The sequence below is a fragment of the Cervus elaphus genome, chromosome 18, assembly GCF_910594005.1.
Source record: "Cervus elaphus chromosome 18, mCerEla1.1, whole genome shotgun sequence".
NCBI classification, from domain to species: domain Eukaryota; kingdom Metazoa; phylum Chordata; class Mammalia; order Artiodactyla; family Cervidae; genus Cervus; species Cervus elaphus.
This window is the reverse complement of record NC_057832.1, coordinates 23,483,013-23,499,628: the sequence shown is the minus strand read 5'-3', so window position 1 is coordinate 23,499,628 and position 16,616 is coordinate 23,483,013. Positions and strand designations below refer to the sequence as shown.

Sequence of the window (16,616 nt, the reverse complement as noted above, 5' to 3'; positions counted from 1 at the left end):
AGTCAAAGAAAAGGACTGCGTCATGCCCTTCTCACTAGCATATATATGTCTTTTTAATAATGATTTCAGCATGGACTGAGTACCAACTATACACCAGACACTAGGATAGGGCTAAAGATATGAAGACAATGTATATTAATGACCATGTTTTCTTAGGTCAAAATGTGGGAATACTAGCATAGTTCTGATTTTTTAAACTTCGCTCACATTCAGAAAGTGAAGTACTTGAAAATCTACCTTCTTACAGTGACAACTGCAGCATTCCCTGGGATGTGTTGTATGTCACGCAAATAGTGGGGAAGCAAGTGGCATGTTAATGACATGGTTTCAGCATCTCTTCAGGGTTCTATCAAGGCATTAAAGGCTAAATCTAGACCATCACTATAGATTCCGCGCCCCCACCCCAGCAAACAGTAGTTTAGAATAATTTTCAAACAATTGACATTTCTGATAGGAAAAATATTCCTAAGTTTCTATTGGTGATGAGTAATTTCATTAAACATGATAACTGAGAAGGAAATAGCCTAGTTATATCAAAGAGGCTGTAAAAATTGAGCAGGATTGTACTGAATCTAAGTGGATCTGGAAACATTTTCTGCCTTCAGATTCATCCGCCAGAGTCCACAACCTAGGTCAGAGATGACTCAGATTTTCCTACGGCTTCATATTCAGGGTTCACCAATATCTAGTCCACCCCCACCCCCCACAACTGTATGACTGTTTTCTAACTTTTTGCTAAATGCATAAAGCATTTTTATGCCAAAAGCACTCAGGGCGCTGATTCCTGAAATAACAAAATCTTAGCTCTAAGAGTAAATGCCTTTTACAGGTTATGACCATATATTTACAGCTGAGGGAACGAAGGCCAAAGGTAGTTTCTGAGGTAGCAATTTGGCCTTACGGAGGAGGTAACATGAGCCTTAGATTTGCACAGGAAGCGTTTGTCCTGCTCTCAGCTTGCTTACTGGCCACGGTCAGGCACTTAACCTCTCATGGCCTCAACTGTAATGGAGATGACGGCGTCTGACCCATGTATCAGCAGAGATGCGGAGAGGATGAGAAAGGTAAAATCTAATGAAGAATCATGAGCTCAACACAGAATAGTCATGCATTCTTTTTCTTTGAACAGTTACTCAGATTGAACATACTCCTAAAAATGATACATTAATATGTTGACCGGCATACATATCAGTTCTATATTTTTGTGGTCCTGTTTTCCTTAAGAATTATTTCCAATGCCTGCTATGTGAGGACTTTAAGGAACAGACGCCTAACAGGTAGGAAATGGAAGGACAGGGAGCTCAGTGGTTCGCTCCAGACCATGCAGGCTGCCCCAGGTCAGTGGGCAGTCGGGAGCCTCAGCCCTTCAGAGAATGAATGCCAGCAGACCATGGCAGGGGGCAGGCGGGTCATGTGCTCTCAGTTGCCTGCTGAAAGAGTCTAAATGTTATTTATTTTTCACCTTCTAAGATTCCTGAAAGATGCACAGGTCAGAAATAAAAAGCAAAAGTTGTGGGGAAGACTCACGAAAATCTATCATGTTCACGCTGCCCCTCCATCCCTGCAGTTCTGAGTCTGTGTCACGGGTCTGCCCTCCTCCCACACTGGAACGGAGGGGCCCCCCCAGATCCTACCTCGCCCCCCGGTAACTCACCCGGCTAACCACTAGGCTAACCACTGTGCCACGGATTGCATAATAACTCGATTTTGAGAAAGGAGCCACAGAATACTTTTTTCAACCTCAGACATCATCCAGATATGATTTCTTTCACAGCTCTGCCAATAACTGGCTGTGTGTCCTTAGGAAATGTATGTCTCTAACATCTCAGATCTTTCCTTCCTCATTTGTGAGAAAGGAATTCTGGCCACTAACTCCCAGGGCCACTGTGAATATTAAATAAGATCTCCCCCCAAATATAAAGAGTTTAAGCTCAGTGTTTGGACATTACAAACCAGGACTAAAGAGGTGGTTTTCCCTATATTTTTTCTTCTTAATTCCCTCTCCTCCAATTGCTGTTGCTTCCTTTTTTCTTTCTTCCATTTCCTTCCATTCACCTATATAGAGCTGCATATTTTTAGAAGTACATCTTAAATTTTATCACATTTGCTTTCTTAAAAGCCCACACAAATCACTTCCTAGACAGTCATACATTTAATAATAGCTAAGGTTCATGAACTGGGTGTGGGGAAAGGGTTCTTTCAGATCACAAGAAAAATCCTATCAGAGGATGCTTTGTTAATTTAAAAAATTGAATTATAATTATTCCTTGTAAACATATACATACACACACATGCATCTTTTTCACATATGACCAATACAGTTTTATCGAGCTATTTCCTTTTTATGGCACTTTCTATAGTGGGATTCTACATTTTTAGCTCAAGTCGTAAGACCTTGTAACCACTGAACATGCTGTTATAAAAATCAAATGACTTTTTATAACCAGGGTTAAACACACAAATATCATTCATGTGTCCCTTTTTATAAGCACATGGCTAACCATTCTGAACAGCCCTCAGTCAAGCCCCCTCATTTGTTAGTAATTTTAAAGGTTTTATAGTACCTAGCAGCTGATTTTAAATAGCTGCATTATCTGCAGCAACTCCTACCAGCCCAATGCTGTATTTTTTATGGTAAAAATATATCTCAGGCCTTGCTTAGTATAAAAGTAGGTTACTTTTTAAAAAAAAAGCTTGGATAATTAAGACAAAAGTGTTCTGTGATTTCAGTTTATGATGCTTAATGTATCTGAGAAACCAAACAAAATGAATAGGACTCCAGGTTTCAGGATGAATATTCCATGAGTATGTGGTTCATCGGCATCTTTGTAATCTTTCAATTAAACGGAGTCATTTTTTTAAAAAAGCCTGATTATGTTAACCATGGATTCCAAAGATACATGGCCATTCAGCTCCTGTATTAACCTAACAGTGAAAGTTTTCTCTAAAAATGATATCTTACAAATCACCTTTTCACTTTAATAAGCATTGATTTTTTTGTTTGTTAATGCATTTACAGAAACTGTGGAGATGAACATGGATTTCTATAGAACTGTTAAACCCTCCTAAGTTCTAAAAGCTTTTTTAAAAGTACGATTATTAACGTCACCCCAATTCAGAAGACTGCAGACTCACTGGTGTACAAACACACATTTGTGTTCAGAGGAAGCCTATATTTTTTAGGACAATTCCCTTTGCCACACACACAGATGGAAGCAAAGTGGGAGGTAATAAGCAATGAAACAGCCGTCGGAATGGAACGACCAAGCTCCACTGTATTTAACTCTCTGGAGAGTCTACCATCACTGGTAACAATGGATGAAACCACGAACCAAAATTCCAAGCCAGAATGCAGTGTACAGAGCACATAAATATACTAGAGTGCATACCGTGTGGTAACTAAGTATTTACAGCAGTTTTAGAGAAGTCCAGAAAGTAGACGTTACATTAGTCTCCATTCTGTACCATCTATTACCAGTCAGTAGGTTAAAATTTCTGTGGAATTTAGCAGCGTGCTAACCCATGGGCATCTGATGATATCTGACTATTTTTTGGTTAAGAAAGAATTTCTTTTATCTAAAAATCCCATCCAAGGGATCCCTCAGTCACTCATGAAGCTTGAGACCTTTCTGCTAAAGTTCTCTTCCTAGAATCTTTAAATGACTTTTATAGCATGTCTGTTAGAACAATACTTTTAAAAAATCCATTACCACCCAATTAAGGAAAGATATAAAGGTAGGACATAAAAGTCCAAAGTAAACAGTAACAAATATGGGCCTATATCAATTTCAATAAGCCAGCAAATGTCAAAGGAAATAATTTTAAACACTATTCTTTTAAAAAATGAACATTTAGAAATACTCTTCATGTTAAAATTTAGCATCATGGGATGCATGACAAAATTCTAAAGTTTTTACCTGAGAAGGAAAAAAAAAAAAATCACACAGCTGAAAAAGAGTTAATTCACTAAGGCTTAAAGATGACCTTGTTCACATCAGTATTAAAATCTTGTCACCCTCTTCTTTAGAAATGTCTTAAGCATTATTTTTCTATTATTTTGAAACATCTATTTCTCTGTTCAAAAGATGGAAAAAAATGTTAAAGACATTTGACTGATGGGCAATAATGGAAAATAAACTTTTTAAACTTCATTACCACTATTTTTCCATAACACAAAAGATCAAGATGACGGGGAAATGAAAGAGCATACACTACTCAAACTGATCTGTCATACTAGCTGACTAAAACATATATCCTTTCCCTTTCTGATATTATTAACTATAGTTTTTCTAGTAAATTTCTAGCAACCACTGCATCTAAGCAGTTTTGACAAAAAAGAAGGCTTATTGCTAGACACCTTAAAAACATTTACCAAGGTAATAAAAGAAATGTCATTCCCTCCTACTGAATGTTTGGGCATAAAAGAGGTATTTGTATAATGTAGTTCATGATTTACCGTATCTATAGTGTCCAAAAAAAGCACAATGAAAAAGAAGCATTTTTCCAGTGGTTTAACAACTATTTGAGTCAACTGTTAGGCTTTCATTATGACTAGTGACCAACTGCTCACTTTTAAAAGCAAAGGAGAGAAGAGTAACTGGAATAGAGACTGGAGAGGAAGAACAAGCACTCTTTTCTAAGTTTATTTTCTACATACCTTTTCCCATGCAAATATACTTATTTTTTCCTGGCCATCGATCTATAGACAAGTTGGAGGCTGCCGTCTGAACACTTCACACAAGGAAGCTTTTTCTTAACCTTCAACTTTCACCTGTGAAACATTCATTCACCTGTTTATTTGAGTGCCTGAATATGCCAGGCACTGTTCTAGGCCAGGTTATCCTGTTCAAACAGACAACAATGGGCAAAGTATCTATGTATCTGTAGATGTGGCACTCTGAAGATCAGAAAAACTCTAGTGAGGAATGTGATTAACCAAAGGAGGGCTGCCAGGCTGATTAAAGGTTCTATCTAAATGTTGCAAAAGTACTGGCCGACCATGAGGACAAAGATCAGAGAGAATTCCGGGCTGCTGATAAGTTTCATCTGCCAGCCTAAGGAGTAAGAGTGCAAAACTGCTCCTACAATGTTAACCTCTGATATTCCCTAGATGATAAATAATTCATGTTTTAAAATGGAAAAGATGTTCTGATAGCTGACAGTCTCAGAAATTCATGCAAACCTTTCGTGAAAGTGGAATACAATGAGTCATTCACTTCCTCACTTTGCAAGTCCAGCCTACATGGCATATAAATATTTATACATAAACATGTATTTGATTTTTGATTCCATATTCTATTTCAGATATACCAATAGTAACACACATACTTACAGAAGAAACAAATAACTCTTCATTTCTGTACAGGCCAGTGTTAATCTAGACTCATATGATTGGAGCAGCTTCATGCTTGGCTGGTCTAAGCCGTGATTTGAGGCTACTGTTCTAGGCAGTAATGTTTCAAGATAAAATTTAACAGTTTTGGAATTCTAAAACTAAACAGAATTTTGTTAGACATTAAAAAAAATTAACACTATAATTAATGACTGCTTCAGAATCCAAACTGCTATTGAAGATGACAGTTTGAAACCACAGAAGAATCATAAAGATGATTAATTATACAAACTAATACTTGTTTCAGAAGGTTTATATTCAAAGACCATTTATCACCAAAATGGGAATATATTAATCTCATTGAATATTGCAAATTACTATGCACATATTAATTTGGTTTTATAAAATTAGATATTAGGGTTTTCCTTTCATTTAGTCAACTACTCCATAATATATAGAAGTCATAAGTATTTTCTTATCTGTTCAGAAAAAAAAGTGGCTTGAAAATTTATAAACTAATGCTACCTGAATAAGCACACTATTTATATAATAATTAGTTTAATCATGGTCTTTAACATATATAATTATCAAAATAGACCCACTGCTACTACATTTACTATAAGATGAATAATTATAACATTAATTGGAATAGCACTTTCTTTTTAACATATTTTTCCTAGAAAAAAATGTTAACACTAAAATTATAATCATATATTTTAACCAGATGATTTTATTTCAAATACACATAATTTATTGTGACAAGGAAATGAACTAATACATTATTTCAAAGTAGCTTATTTTATGTAATTATATTTATTAGCACCCCAAATCTGTCCATACAAATATGCCTTTGTGCTTTTTACTTAACTGTACAGGTTTGTGGCTATGATAATAAACATTCAGGTTAAAAACACTAAGTATCTGGATTTTCAGTTTTTATATGGATTTTGGCATCACGTAAGTCTTTTCCATGGAGGGAAAAACCAAAAGAAGTGTTTAGCATCAGCGAAAGGAAAAAACACTGTTTAATCCACTGAAGAATAAGCTAGCACTTAAAAGACCTTCAAGAGTCTAGAAACTTATGGCCACACTCATTTAATGAGAAACACAAGTGTTCGGGGCAATTATAACTGGACTCCGGTAAGCTGAGCCTAGCTCTGCCCTCCCCTCCCCTCCTGGATACTGCCAGAACTTAGCCACGCTATCGGGCTCGTCATCGGCAGAGGATAATGGCTTTCATAAAGCACAATAATTAAATCGACTGATTTCAAGTGCAGTTCTTTTTCATTAAGGGAACTCTTATTTGAATCAACCCCCAAATTTCAGTTTAACTTCGTATTTTGTGTTCTGCATGCCAGCCTTCCCCACAGAGGGGGATTATTTATATTCAGGGCATAAATTCCTGTGGAAAATGGATGTAGGCACTGTCCTACTGGAAAACATGAAGTCATTCCATGAAGCGAACAATTATTGCCTCAGTGTAATCCACTTAAAAACCATACGTATATTATTTATTTTGCATCGCTCAAACACTCTTTAACTCCCAATACTTCCAGTTTATCAGGTGCTCCTTTGCTGAACAGCGATTTAAAGTACAAGGAAAACGGCTCACGGAATCTTTTCTTCTTCCTCTAGCTGTCTGTGAGGACGGCTGGAGGCACTTCGTATAGGCCCTGTACATTACACCTTGACCATCATTCTAAAGTATCTTGCATAGGTCATTTTTCCTTCTGGGATCCAAGTAGAATTTTCATTCCATTTTTTAATTGTAGCTTTAAAATAGATTCAGATGAACATTTAAAACCATGCTTTAGCGACTGCATTTGATCTCATATTCTTTTTCCCTTCCAAGATTTTTTAAGGCCCTTTTAACATACTGACAAATGTCAAATTTACTCCATTTATTACAATTTTTATAAGATGACTGCCCTTCTTTTGGCCCCCAAGAGTCACAGCAAACAAGGCACACGAACTGGTGCCAGAGCTCAGAGTTAAAATTTCAAGATTAATACACATTCCCTTAGATAATGAGTGAACAGGATACTAAACAGAGAAAGCCAGGGCAATAAGACTTCCTCATCTCCCAAATTACAGTTTTTCAGTTGCTGTTTTATTTTTTCCAACTCTACTTTCAGCTGAAATGATTTTGGAATTTTATCATTTGACTACTGTAGGAATATAATCAGGGATTTGAAACTTACGCGTATTTATCCCAACTGAAAACAAAATCTTCCCTAGAAGAGGTTAATGGAAAAAGAAATAAATAGGAGGTGGAAGATAAACTGCTTCTTTCACAACTGGGGCTGCAAACAGCATTCTAACTAATTCAGATAAGCAGCAAACATAGTTGTTAGGGGGTATTTATAACAGCTGCATCTGAATGTCTGCACTGAAGCATTAACAATGGCAACGGGCTTTCTGTAAAACACATCGGCAAGAAAGACAGGTAGCGAGGCTGGCTATCAATCATCAGGGCACGTGAATAATTCTACACTCACTGGCCCATGTGCTGTTAAAATCAGCTTTCTCTCTATATATATAGAAAACCTTGCTATTTGGTAAAGAGCCTTGGCCGTGAGTAATTCTTATTTTTAATTCTTAAGAATATGTGTGTTCACACATCATTTTTGAAAAATCCAACAATGATTAACGGGTCTGAAGAAGAATACACTCAACATTTTCAGGTTATATTTGTAGTTAATTTATGACTTGTTATCTTACTCATCTTTCAATTAATTGAATGGGATCACACAGCTCCAAAACAGATGGTGTCCCATAGTCTGGGGAGCAAAATCCTGCAAACTTATTCAAGTGCTGGGCTCATTTGAAAATTTAGATCTTTGAATTTTAAGTGGTGCATGCAACCACTGTCTATTTAAGTAACTTTTAAGATGCATGAATAGAATGAAAATTATAGCCAAATAATAAAAGGGGTCTTCTCTTTCATGGAATTCATGTAACTTCCATTTATGCTAATAGGAGGTAAGCACCTGCTCTGCAAAGAAAATAGACCCCTATCTGTGAAAATAAATGTGTACAGTATATTTTCCAGATACAATGCCAAAATCAAACAACCAAAAACGTAGGCTGTATAAACAAAGCGTCATGTGGCCTACCTGAAAACACTGCGTTTCATATTTTACCTCCTTACTCATAGGCTTTGCGATGTTACTCATGCCTTTGCCATTTAAATGTAACAGGGGAAAAAAAAAAAAAAAGGATGGACAGACTCAATCTGGTGATTTCAGTGAGCACACACACAATCCCCTGTTTACCCCTTCAGAAGTTCATAATAAATTGCATCAGTAAATCTGGATCCGAGCCACTGCTCTCCGCCATCATCTTAAAAGTCACGGAGGATAACTGTACATGATAGAGGTGGGCACGATCATGGGGCGCTGTGTTGGGACTCCCTGCGGCAGCTGCACCTCAGCTGGGTCAGGAGAGGGGGCAGACGGCTGTCCATGACTGGTGACACCCACCCTTTCTGCAGCGCCCTCTGGTTGAGTGGCCGGTCCCCCAGGAAGGCACGTCCGCCTGGACTTGAATGGAGCTGTCTCCACTGGTAGTCACAGAGGTGTCCTCTCAGGGGACAGAGAAAGGCTGTCCCTCTCAACGCCACCTGAAGGGAGCTATCATAGAGCCCTCTCCCTAAAACTTTATTACACTCTCAGTTAAAATGACGTGATCAAAAGAGGGTTGTGGGGAGGGGAACCAGAATATCCACCAAATACCCAAATATCATGATACTGAGAATGTGGAAACATTGCTCTTCTCATCCAACATTTTAAAATAGTCCTAAGGAATAGGTAATTCAATACTGGGCTTCTCAGGTGGCACAGTGGTAAAAATATCTGCCTGCCAACGCAGGAGACACGGGTTCATCCCTGTGTTGGGAAGATGCCCTTGAGAAGGAAATGGCAACCTGCTTCAGTATTCTTGCCTGGAGCATCCCATGGACAGAGGAGCCTGCCAGGCTATGGTCCTTGGGGCCACAAAGAGTCAGACCCAACTGAGCATGCACGCATGCATGCAAAGAAGAGGTAATACAAGCATCATACAGCAGGTACGATGTTTAACCACCTCTCTAAAGATTTCTCTTTCCTAACGGTCTATGTCAAGACCCAAACTTCTCACTTCTGATTTGCATTGTGAGGGTACTGAAAGCAATACTCTCCTGGACCAGACTGAATACAGAGTTCGAGGGACCCAGTGCAACCTGGAAACAAAAGGCACCTTGCTGGACAATGTCTGAACAATTGCAGGACGGTGACGGCAGGGCTTTAAGCCCAGCTCAGGGCGCCTCTGCATGGGGCCCTGTGAGACAACAGCGCCGGTGAAGCCAGCCTCGCTCTAAAACAGGACCTTGGTGACAGACAGCCTGCTGCTCTTGCCTCCTTTCTCCACAGCCTAACAGAAAATTCGGTCAAGAGCACCACGGGAGAACGAGTGTGACACGTCCTCTGATATACACCAATCTGATGTACTGAGGTCCAAGGAACACGGATCAACAGTGTCCTCTCAGAACTACCATTAACTTTCATATACAGATTGTCTTATAAAGCTTACCTGAAAGTGTTTCATCTTCTTCCTAGAAGGTTCCACAGGCCAGGTTTTCTATCCAAAGGCCAGCGTGACCCTGGTGATGGGTTTCGTTTTAATGGGGACGGGAGGACCAATTTTGAATACAGATAATGGGAGCACAGTTTGCAGGCTGTCTGATCCTCAATGACATCCTTTTTCTTTTCCTCTATTTTTTTTTCCTTTGAAAACCACTTCCTGCTCAAACCCCTTCTCCTTTGTCAGCCATGCACCGGTATTGGATTTGACCCTGAATTCCAGATGGGCCAGGTTACTGTAAAGGCACTCTCTCTGGCTTCCCACAGTGTAGGTGATTATAAAGGCTGGTGGGGTACTGTTTACGGGGTGCCCTTCTCTTCTAAGGGGCGTCCCTGGTGGCTCAGATGGTAAAGAATGCACCTGCAATGCAGGAGACGGGTTCGATCCCTGGGTTGGGAAGATCCCCTTGCAGAATGGAATGGCTACCCACTCCAGTATTCTTGCCTGGAGAATCCCAAGGACTGAGGAGCCTGGTGGGCTACAATTCATGGGGTTGCAAAGAGTTGGATGTGATCAACACAACAAAACACAACAACGTCTAAGGACAGTTATGCTCCATCAGTTCCAGCCTGGTGATCAAGACAATAGTAATTACTGTCATTGCAGTATCTCCTATCATCTACCATCTCCCCCGAGTGGGCTTCAGCTAAACTTGGCTGTTGGAAAGTCATCTTTCCCTTCAGTACATGTAACTCTACAGAGTTGGGTTTCAGAAACTTAGAAGAAGGTATTAGAAACAGAAAAGAAGCCCTTTATTTTTCCCCCAAAATACAAGAGATAAATGTGTAAATACGTTACAAAAATACTCAGAAAAATATACACTTTCAGCAAAATTACATTGTAAAAAGTCTGAGTTTTTTGAGCTATAGATTACTTTTTATAGGATCAAACAATACAGAAGGAACTGTTCGAATATATAAGCTTACCCTGATTTTTGGTCCTTCAGAAAAGGGCTAGAAGATTATAATATTAGCTTCTCTCAGTAAAATAGTATAGCCCTTTTTTCCTGGTAGTGAATTTGTAGGGATAAACAATCCTACAAGTAGTTGGGCCTATTGTATGTCACAGAGATTTTTCTATAGCCTGTCTAGACTCCAGACAATAGGTGAGACCAACCTAGAGTTGCAGACATTTCTATAGTCTGTAATATCACTTAGAAAAGCAAGGGCAATAATACTAAAATGAAAACCAGCCTGACCCGCTAGTACGATAGAGGAAATATGAGTATAACAACACTATACAATTTAGAAATGATGACAACAACGTAGGAAGAAGTTTTAGCAGCCACATATCAGTCAAAGCAACTTTTAGAAAATCATATATATACTCCCAAAATATGAGTCATATTCAAGTAATTCTGTCCCATGGCTACATTATAACTTATTGCAGTAAATTCTGTATATATGTCATGCCGTATTTTCTTATTGCCTAGAGGTGGTGTGTGTGAATGTATATTACATGTATATATGAATTATGTGTGGTCAACATACAGGTTTTTCAAAATTCCTTACTTTAAATAAACCAGACTGTCGAACTATTATGCTTTTCTTGGATAAAGTAATGTTGTATATACTCCTAAAAGAGTTAATGAATGTTCTGTATAATAAACAAGGAAGGTAGAGAAAGGAGTTTTTAAATTTCATCTATTTTCTACCATTTCATCTCTGAGCACATCTGTTTTCTCTGCTGCAATTATACCCATTATAAACAAAGGAGAGAGAGAAACTTTTTTGTTTCTTAATATTTCCCTTCTTTTCTACCTCTCAAATTTTTTAAACAAATGAACAAATGTAGAATACATGTTTTTGCTGCTTAGTTTTATTTTGATGAAGACCATGAAAAAGATGAGCTACTAAAATATTCACTGAAGGAAATATTGGCAATATTTTGGCTTTAAAATATATTGGCAATATTTTCAGTTCCTGAAGGATATTCTTTTTCTCCAAGGTTCCAAGCTACGTCAATAGTCACCAGACCATTTCCTTCTTCACCACTGGGGATGAATATTAACAGAGCCTTTGTCAGTGTGGGAATGACTCAGCCTGTGGCATCAGGAGTAGTCAGGGGGGAGCCTAATGAAATAGTATGCAGGGAAACTGCGAGATTCTTCAGCTATTTGACTTAGAGTTGAACATCCCCAGCAGAAAACTCCCATCTCTGAAGTCATTTGGTTTCTGTCTCTGAATGAAAACACGTACACACACAAACACCACCCAGCTTGTTTCAACACAACCAACTCTGCCATATAGCATCACCCAAGTTCCACTGTAGAACACACCATCTAGGACTGCCAAAACAGGTCATTGATGAAACCATAAAGAGCCCTTCTCAGTGTGATCAGCTCTGCCCATCCACCCGATACCCAAAGCACACTCCTGAGGTGTAGGAGGTTATGCCTAGAAATGCGGTGTATGTTCCCCCCGGGATGCAAATGCTAGATTCATACTGCACTAACACAATTTACACAACATGCTTATTTTGTTTGGCTTGAAACTTCAATATTTTGTCTTTAAGAAAAAACTTCTTTCACCCCATCAGAAATGAAGGTTTTTGTCAACACTTTCTCACAGAGAAAAATAAACAGATATGCTTCCATAAAATTGCTTTGTAATGTAATATTACGTGTAGTATGGATATTCAAGGAGATTGATCTGAAATCAAATATGTAGTTCTTTCTTCTGATGTGTGCCATAATATTCAGAAATATTTTACACATCATATAATAAGATAAACCAGAGAAGTATACACTGCATATAACAACTGTGAATGTCATGAAAACGGTACAAAGTTCTGACTCACCTCAGCTATTTAATTGGCTACTTTTAATTAAAGAGTAATAGTATATACCTTTTAATTGAACACACCAGCTAAAGCTTGACTTTTCAAAATCAAGAACAAATTCTAAATTCAATGGGCGCATGAAGAATTTGGCAAACTTTTCATTCTCATGAAATTGGCAGGGGGTGGGGTGGGTGGGAGTGCAGGTGGAGGGGAAGACCATGCTTCATCACAGGATTGCTGGGAATTCGGCAGCACTCAGAAAGTAGCCTGATCATTAACTAACGGGTCCTGTGTGTGGGGACGGAAGACCAGATTAGGCCCTAAGGAGGTCTCCCCAAACTCCCACTGAAGTCAATGGAGATTTGCAAATGTACTAGGGAGGACTCTAACGGTCCACAAGGTACTGTCAATAATTTCACTAAGTATTTAAACCAGATATACAAGCAAAAAAAAAAAAAAAAGCCTGAACACCAAAACACTAAATCAAAACACCCAAACCAAATAACATGTACCTCTCCGACGTCGTAGATCCAAATGCGGCCTTCTGAGTCCCCAACAGCAACTTCCTTGCCACCTTGAGCCCAACGAACACGGTTTAGGGCGGACGCCCCCTCAATGGCCACACTTGCTGTTGGAACCTGCCAAAGGGGTTGCAACAGAAACCAAGAATCTCTGAATTTGAATTTAAATATACGAATTGACAATGATACGTTTAACTGGATGAGTCACCGTGGTGTGTGTGTGCATGAAGTAATATACAGCTCTTGTGCAGTTGGTAAAGGATTCATTGTTCTTAAATCATATGCTCCACTGAATTAAGAGGTAGAGAGGAGAGACACTTTAACAAAAAAGGAAAAGAGAGGGAGTCTTTGGCCATAGTCAGTGGGCAATGAGTGACATGAATATTTCTGCGGATTATGCAGGGTGCGCGGACAACATCACACAGCAGCTAAATGTGAGACTTCTGGATTGGGTCCTGATTGATGGAGAGGAGGGAGACTTCAGGATTTACCAAGATTAAGGATACTATAAAAGGCAGGGATAGGGTGTATGGTGAAAAATAAGTCATATTACTAAGTGTCTTCAGGGGAAAAAAATGTATTGATCCCTTGAAACCTCATCACAGAAGGGATGCTCAGAAGAAAAAGTTCAAAAGCTCAAGTTCTCCTGTTTTCTTTTCCTCTCTCCACCCTGTTTTCCTGCCTCCCAGCAGTACCAAGGTGTAGGAAGTGCTCTCACTCTGAAAACGTCCTCAGGACGATAGCCTGACAGAGTGTAGCACTTACTTGTAGAAAAGGCCTTACACCTCCTTTAATAAGCACCTGAAATCTGACAACATTGATAATTACAAATATTAATCATTATTAAAGTGAACTGGAAGTGCTGAGATGAAACCTGCAGTATTTGTCATAAGAACCTTACTATTTGGAAAAAAAGAATTTTAGTGGGTCTAGCCCTTTTTCATCATGAGTTGTGTAAACTCACATCTGGAAGGTTGGAAGTTTATAACTGATAGAAAGATCAGCTCTCTGAGCTTTCTACGAGAATGCTGAATAGGAAATGACAACAGCTCATTAAAAAAGGTAAATGTTAAAACAAAAAGGAAAAAAATATACAGTGAAAAGAGGGCCACCAACATCATCTCATGCCACTGTTTCCAGACCTGTGTCTAATAGACATGACTTCTTAGGGTGGAAACGCGACCTGGACTATGCCTGTGCTCCCCGGCGTTCTGTTATTAAGGGAATTGAAACCATCTGTTTATATGAGATTATTGACCCAACACCTATCTTTAAAATAGCAATAAAAACTCCATCACATGTAAGAATCTATGTTTAAATTTAATCTTGAAATCAATAAAAATTCTTTTACCTGCTTAAATCACAGTATGTCAATTGATAGCAAAAATGTAAAACAAAAGTCCCCAGCTCATGTTTGTTTGTTTTTTTTTAATACACAATTTCTACAATAAAGGGTCCTGCTGTGCAGTGCTAGAGACTGAATTTTTAACCAAACTTTTCAAAGGCCAAAACAATATGAATTGCAATAGGCCATAATTCTGTCAATACACTTTATTATTAGTGTGCTACTCAGAAAACAAATCTGAGAATCAGCTATATAGTTTTCAGAGTTAAAATTTTTAACTCCATAATTTAGGGAGATCATAAGGCTCCCACTTTTCATAACGCTGGTTAATATCAGATTTTATCTCTGAACAATCTCAAAAACTGAATAAAAAGCATTTAATCTTAAAATAAATATGACAAAAGATCACTCAAAAGAAAATGATTTTTTGATACATTTTAAATTATGCCTAAAACATGTTAAAGAATTTTATATATTTATTTGGAATTAAGTAATGTAGCAAACTGGAACAATTTCTATTTTAACCATTTAAAAATATCTTCTTTTCATAGACATCATAAATGGTGGGGGTAAAAAAATAGAAACTGACAGTCTGTAACACATGCTAAAAGAATTATGAAATGTATGAAGAAAATGACAAAAATATTTCCTTAATTTGACAAGTAATGAGTTTTCAAAAGTTGCTGAGTCTATAATGAAAATAATCCATAATTGTCTCTTACTCTTGTATTTCAGTTTCTTATATATTTTCACAGTTTTTAATCATTTTAATTGCAAAGACAGAATATATACACATAATTTACAACACTGCATAGAGATCAGTAACAGTGAAGTATGTGAATGTAAACTGTCCTTGCACAGGAGTAGTTGGAATAAGTTGGTTTAAAAAGCACTGTATTTTGAACGACAAAGAAGCACTGAGATTTCAGGTTTTTCGTTTTTTTTTTTTTTTTTTTTAACAAATCTAATTTCTAATCGGACAAATATTTGAAAAATCTTGTTCAACTTGACAGAAGACAAAAATGATTTGAGGGTTTTAAAAAGTGTTCAGTTTATTACTGGATCTGAATCAGGCTCAATGTATCTACTATTATTGCAAAAGTAGAACTACGTTCACCGCAAAACTAAACGATTTGCATGCCCAGTAATGATTTCTTAAAACGCTTAGCTATAAAAGACTTATGTGGTTGTCTCTTGATACCTAGAGAGAGGGAAGGGGAAAAAAAAAATCACATTTGGCAATGCTGAGATATTATTTCATTTTACCTAAAGAGCAGATAAAAAGCCAAAACTAAACAAAAAGGGTTACAGAGGAATTACTAAGGAGTTGGTAGGACACTCCACTGCATCATATTAATAGTTGAGTATCACCTGAACTCACTTCTAGTAAATCTGATTTCTAATTTTGTGTGTGTGTGTGTGTGTGTGTGTGTGTGTGTGTGTGGTGGGGGGGGGGGTTGTTTCCTAAGTCAATCTGAAAACTGTTTTCTTTTTGGTTGTTTACAGTGAATGAGTTTATTCTACCAGAGAGAAACAATATGATTTTAATCAATGGTGATGAAAGACTTTGGGAAACCATTATACTGTAGAGTAATAGGCACCTTTCCATGAAAGGCAATGATGTTATAAACGTTTCAATGTCTGAAATGAGGGGCCCTGCACGTACTACTGCCCTTCATTTCCAAAGACGCTTCATTACATAACTCTTGTCCTTGTCATGGAGTTCTGGTAGCCAAAAGGAAAAATAAAAAACAGAGTTAAATGGAAAGATTTGTGTAAAGGACAACTATTTGGCAGTGGTTTTAGGTGAATATAATCTTGTATGATACAGTGACTCAGTAATAACACCTGAAGGATATTTCCCTGCCCCTCCCCAAAAAATATCAGGGCAGCCCGCTTCTCCTCACATCCCCCAGCTGTAGGCTTCCTAATTAAAAAGGCTGAGCTGTTTCCTGTTCAGAACACTTCAAAAGACCTATCCCTTGTTCTCCACTTGACATGTAGTTTTCAGCACTTG

The 16,616-nt window shown here is 38.0% G+C and overlaps 1 protein-coding gene across 5 annotated transcripts in view; it reads right to left on the bottom strand.

Annotated features, from left to right (window-relative positions):
- DYNC1I1 (dynein cytoplasmic 1 intermediate chain 1) overlaps positions 1-16,616 on the bottom strand; it is a 370,602-nt gene that overhangs the window by 6,680 nt on the left and 347,306 nt on the right. For all 5 annotated transcript variants that reach the window (XM_043872801.1, XM_043872800.1, XM_043872803.1 and 2 more), the window contains one exon: positions 13,246-13,371. In XM_043872801.1, coding sequence (XP_043728736.1) covers positions 13,246-13,371 — 126 coding nt within the window. The remainder of the gene's footprint in view (positions 1-13,245; positions 13,372-16,616) is intronic.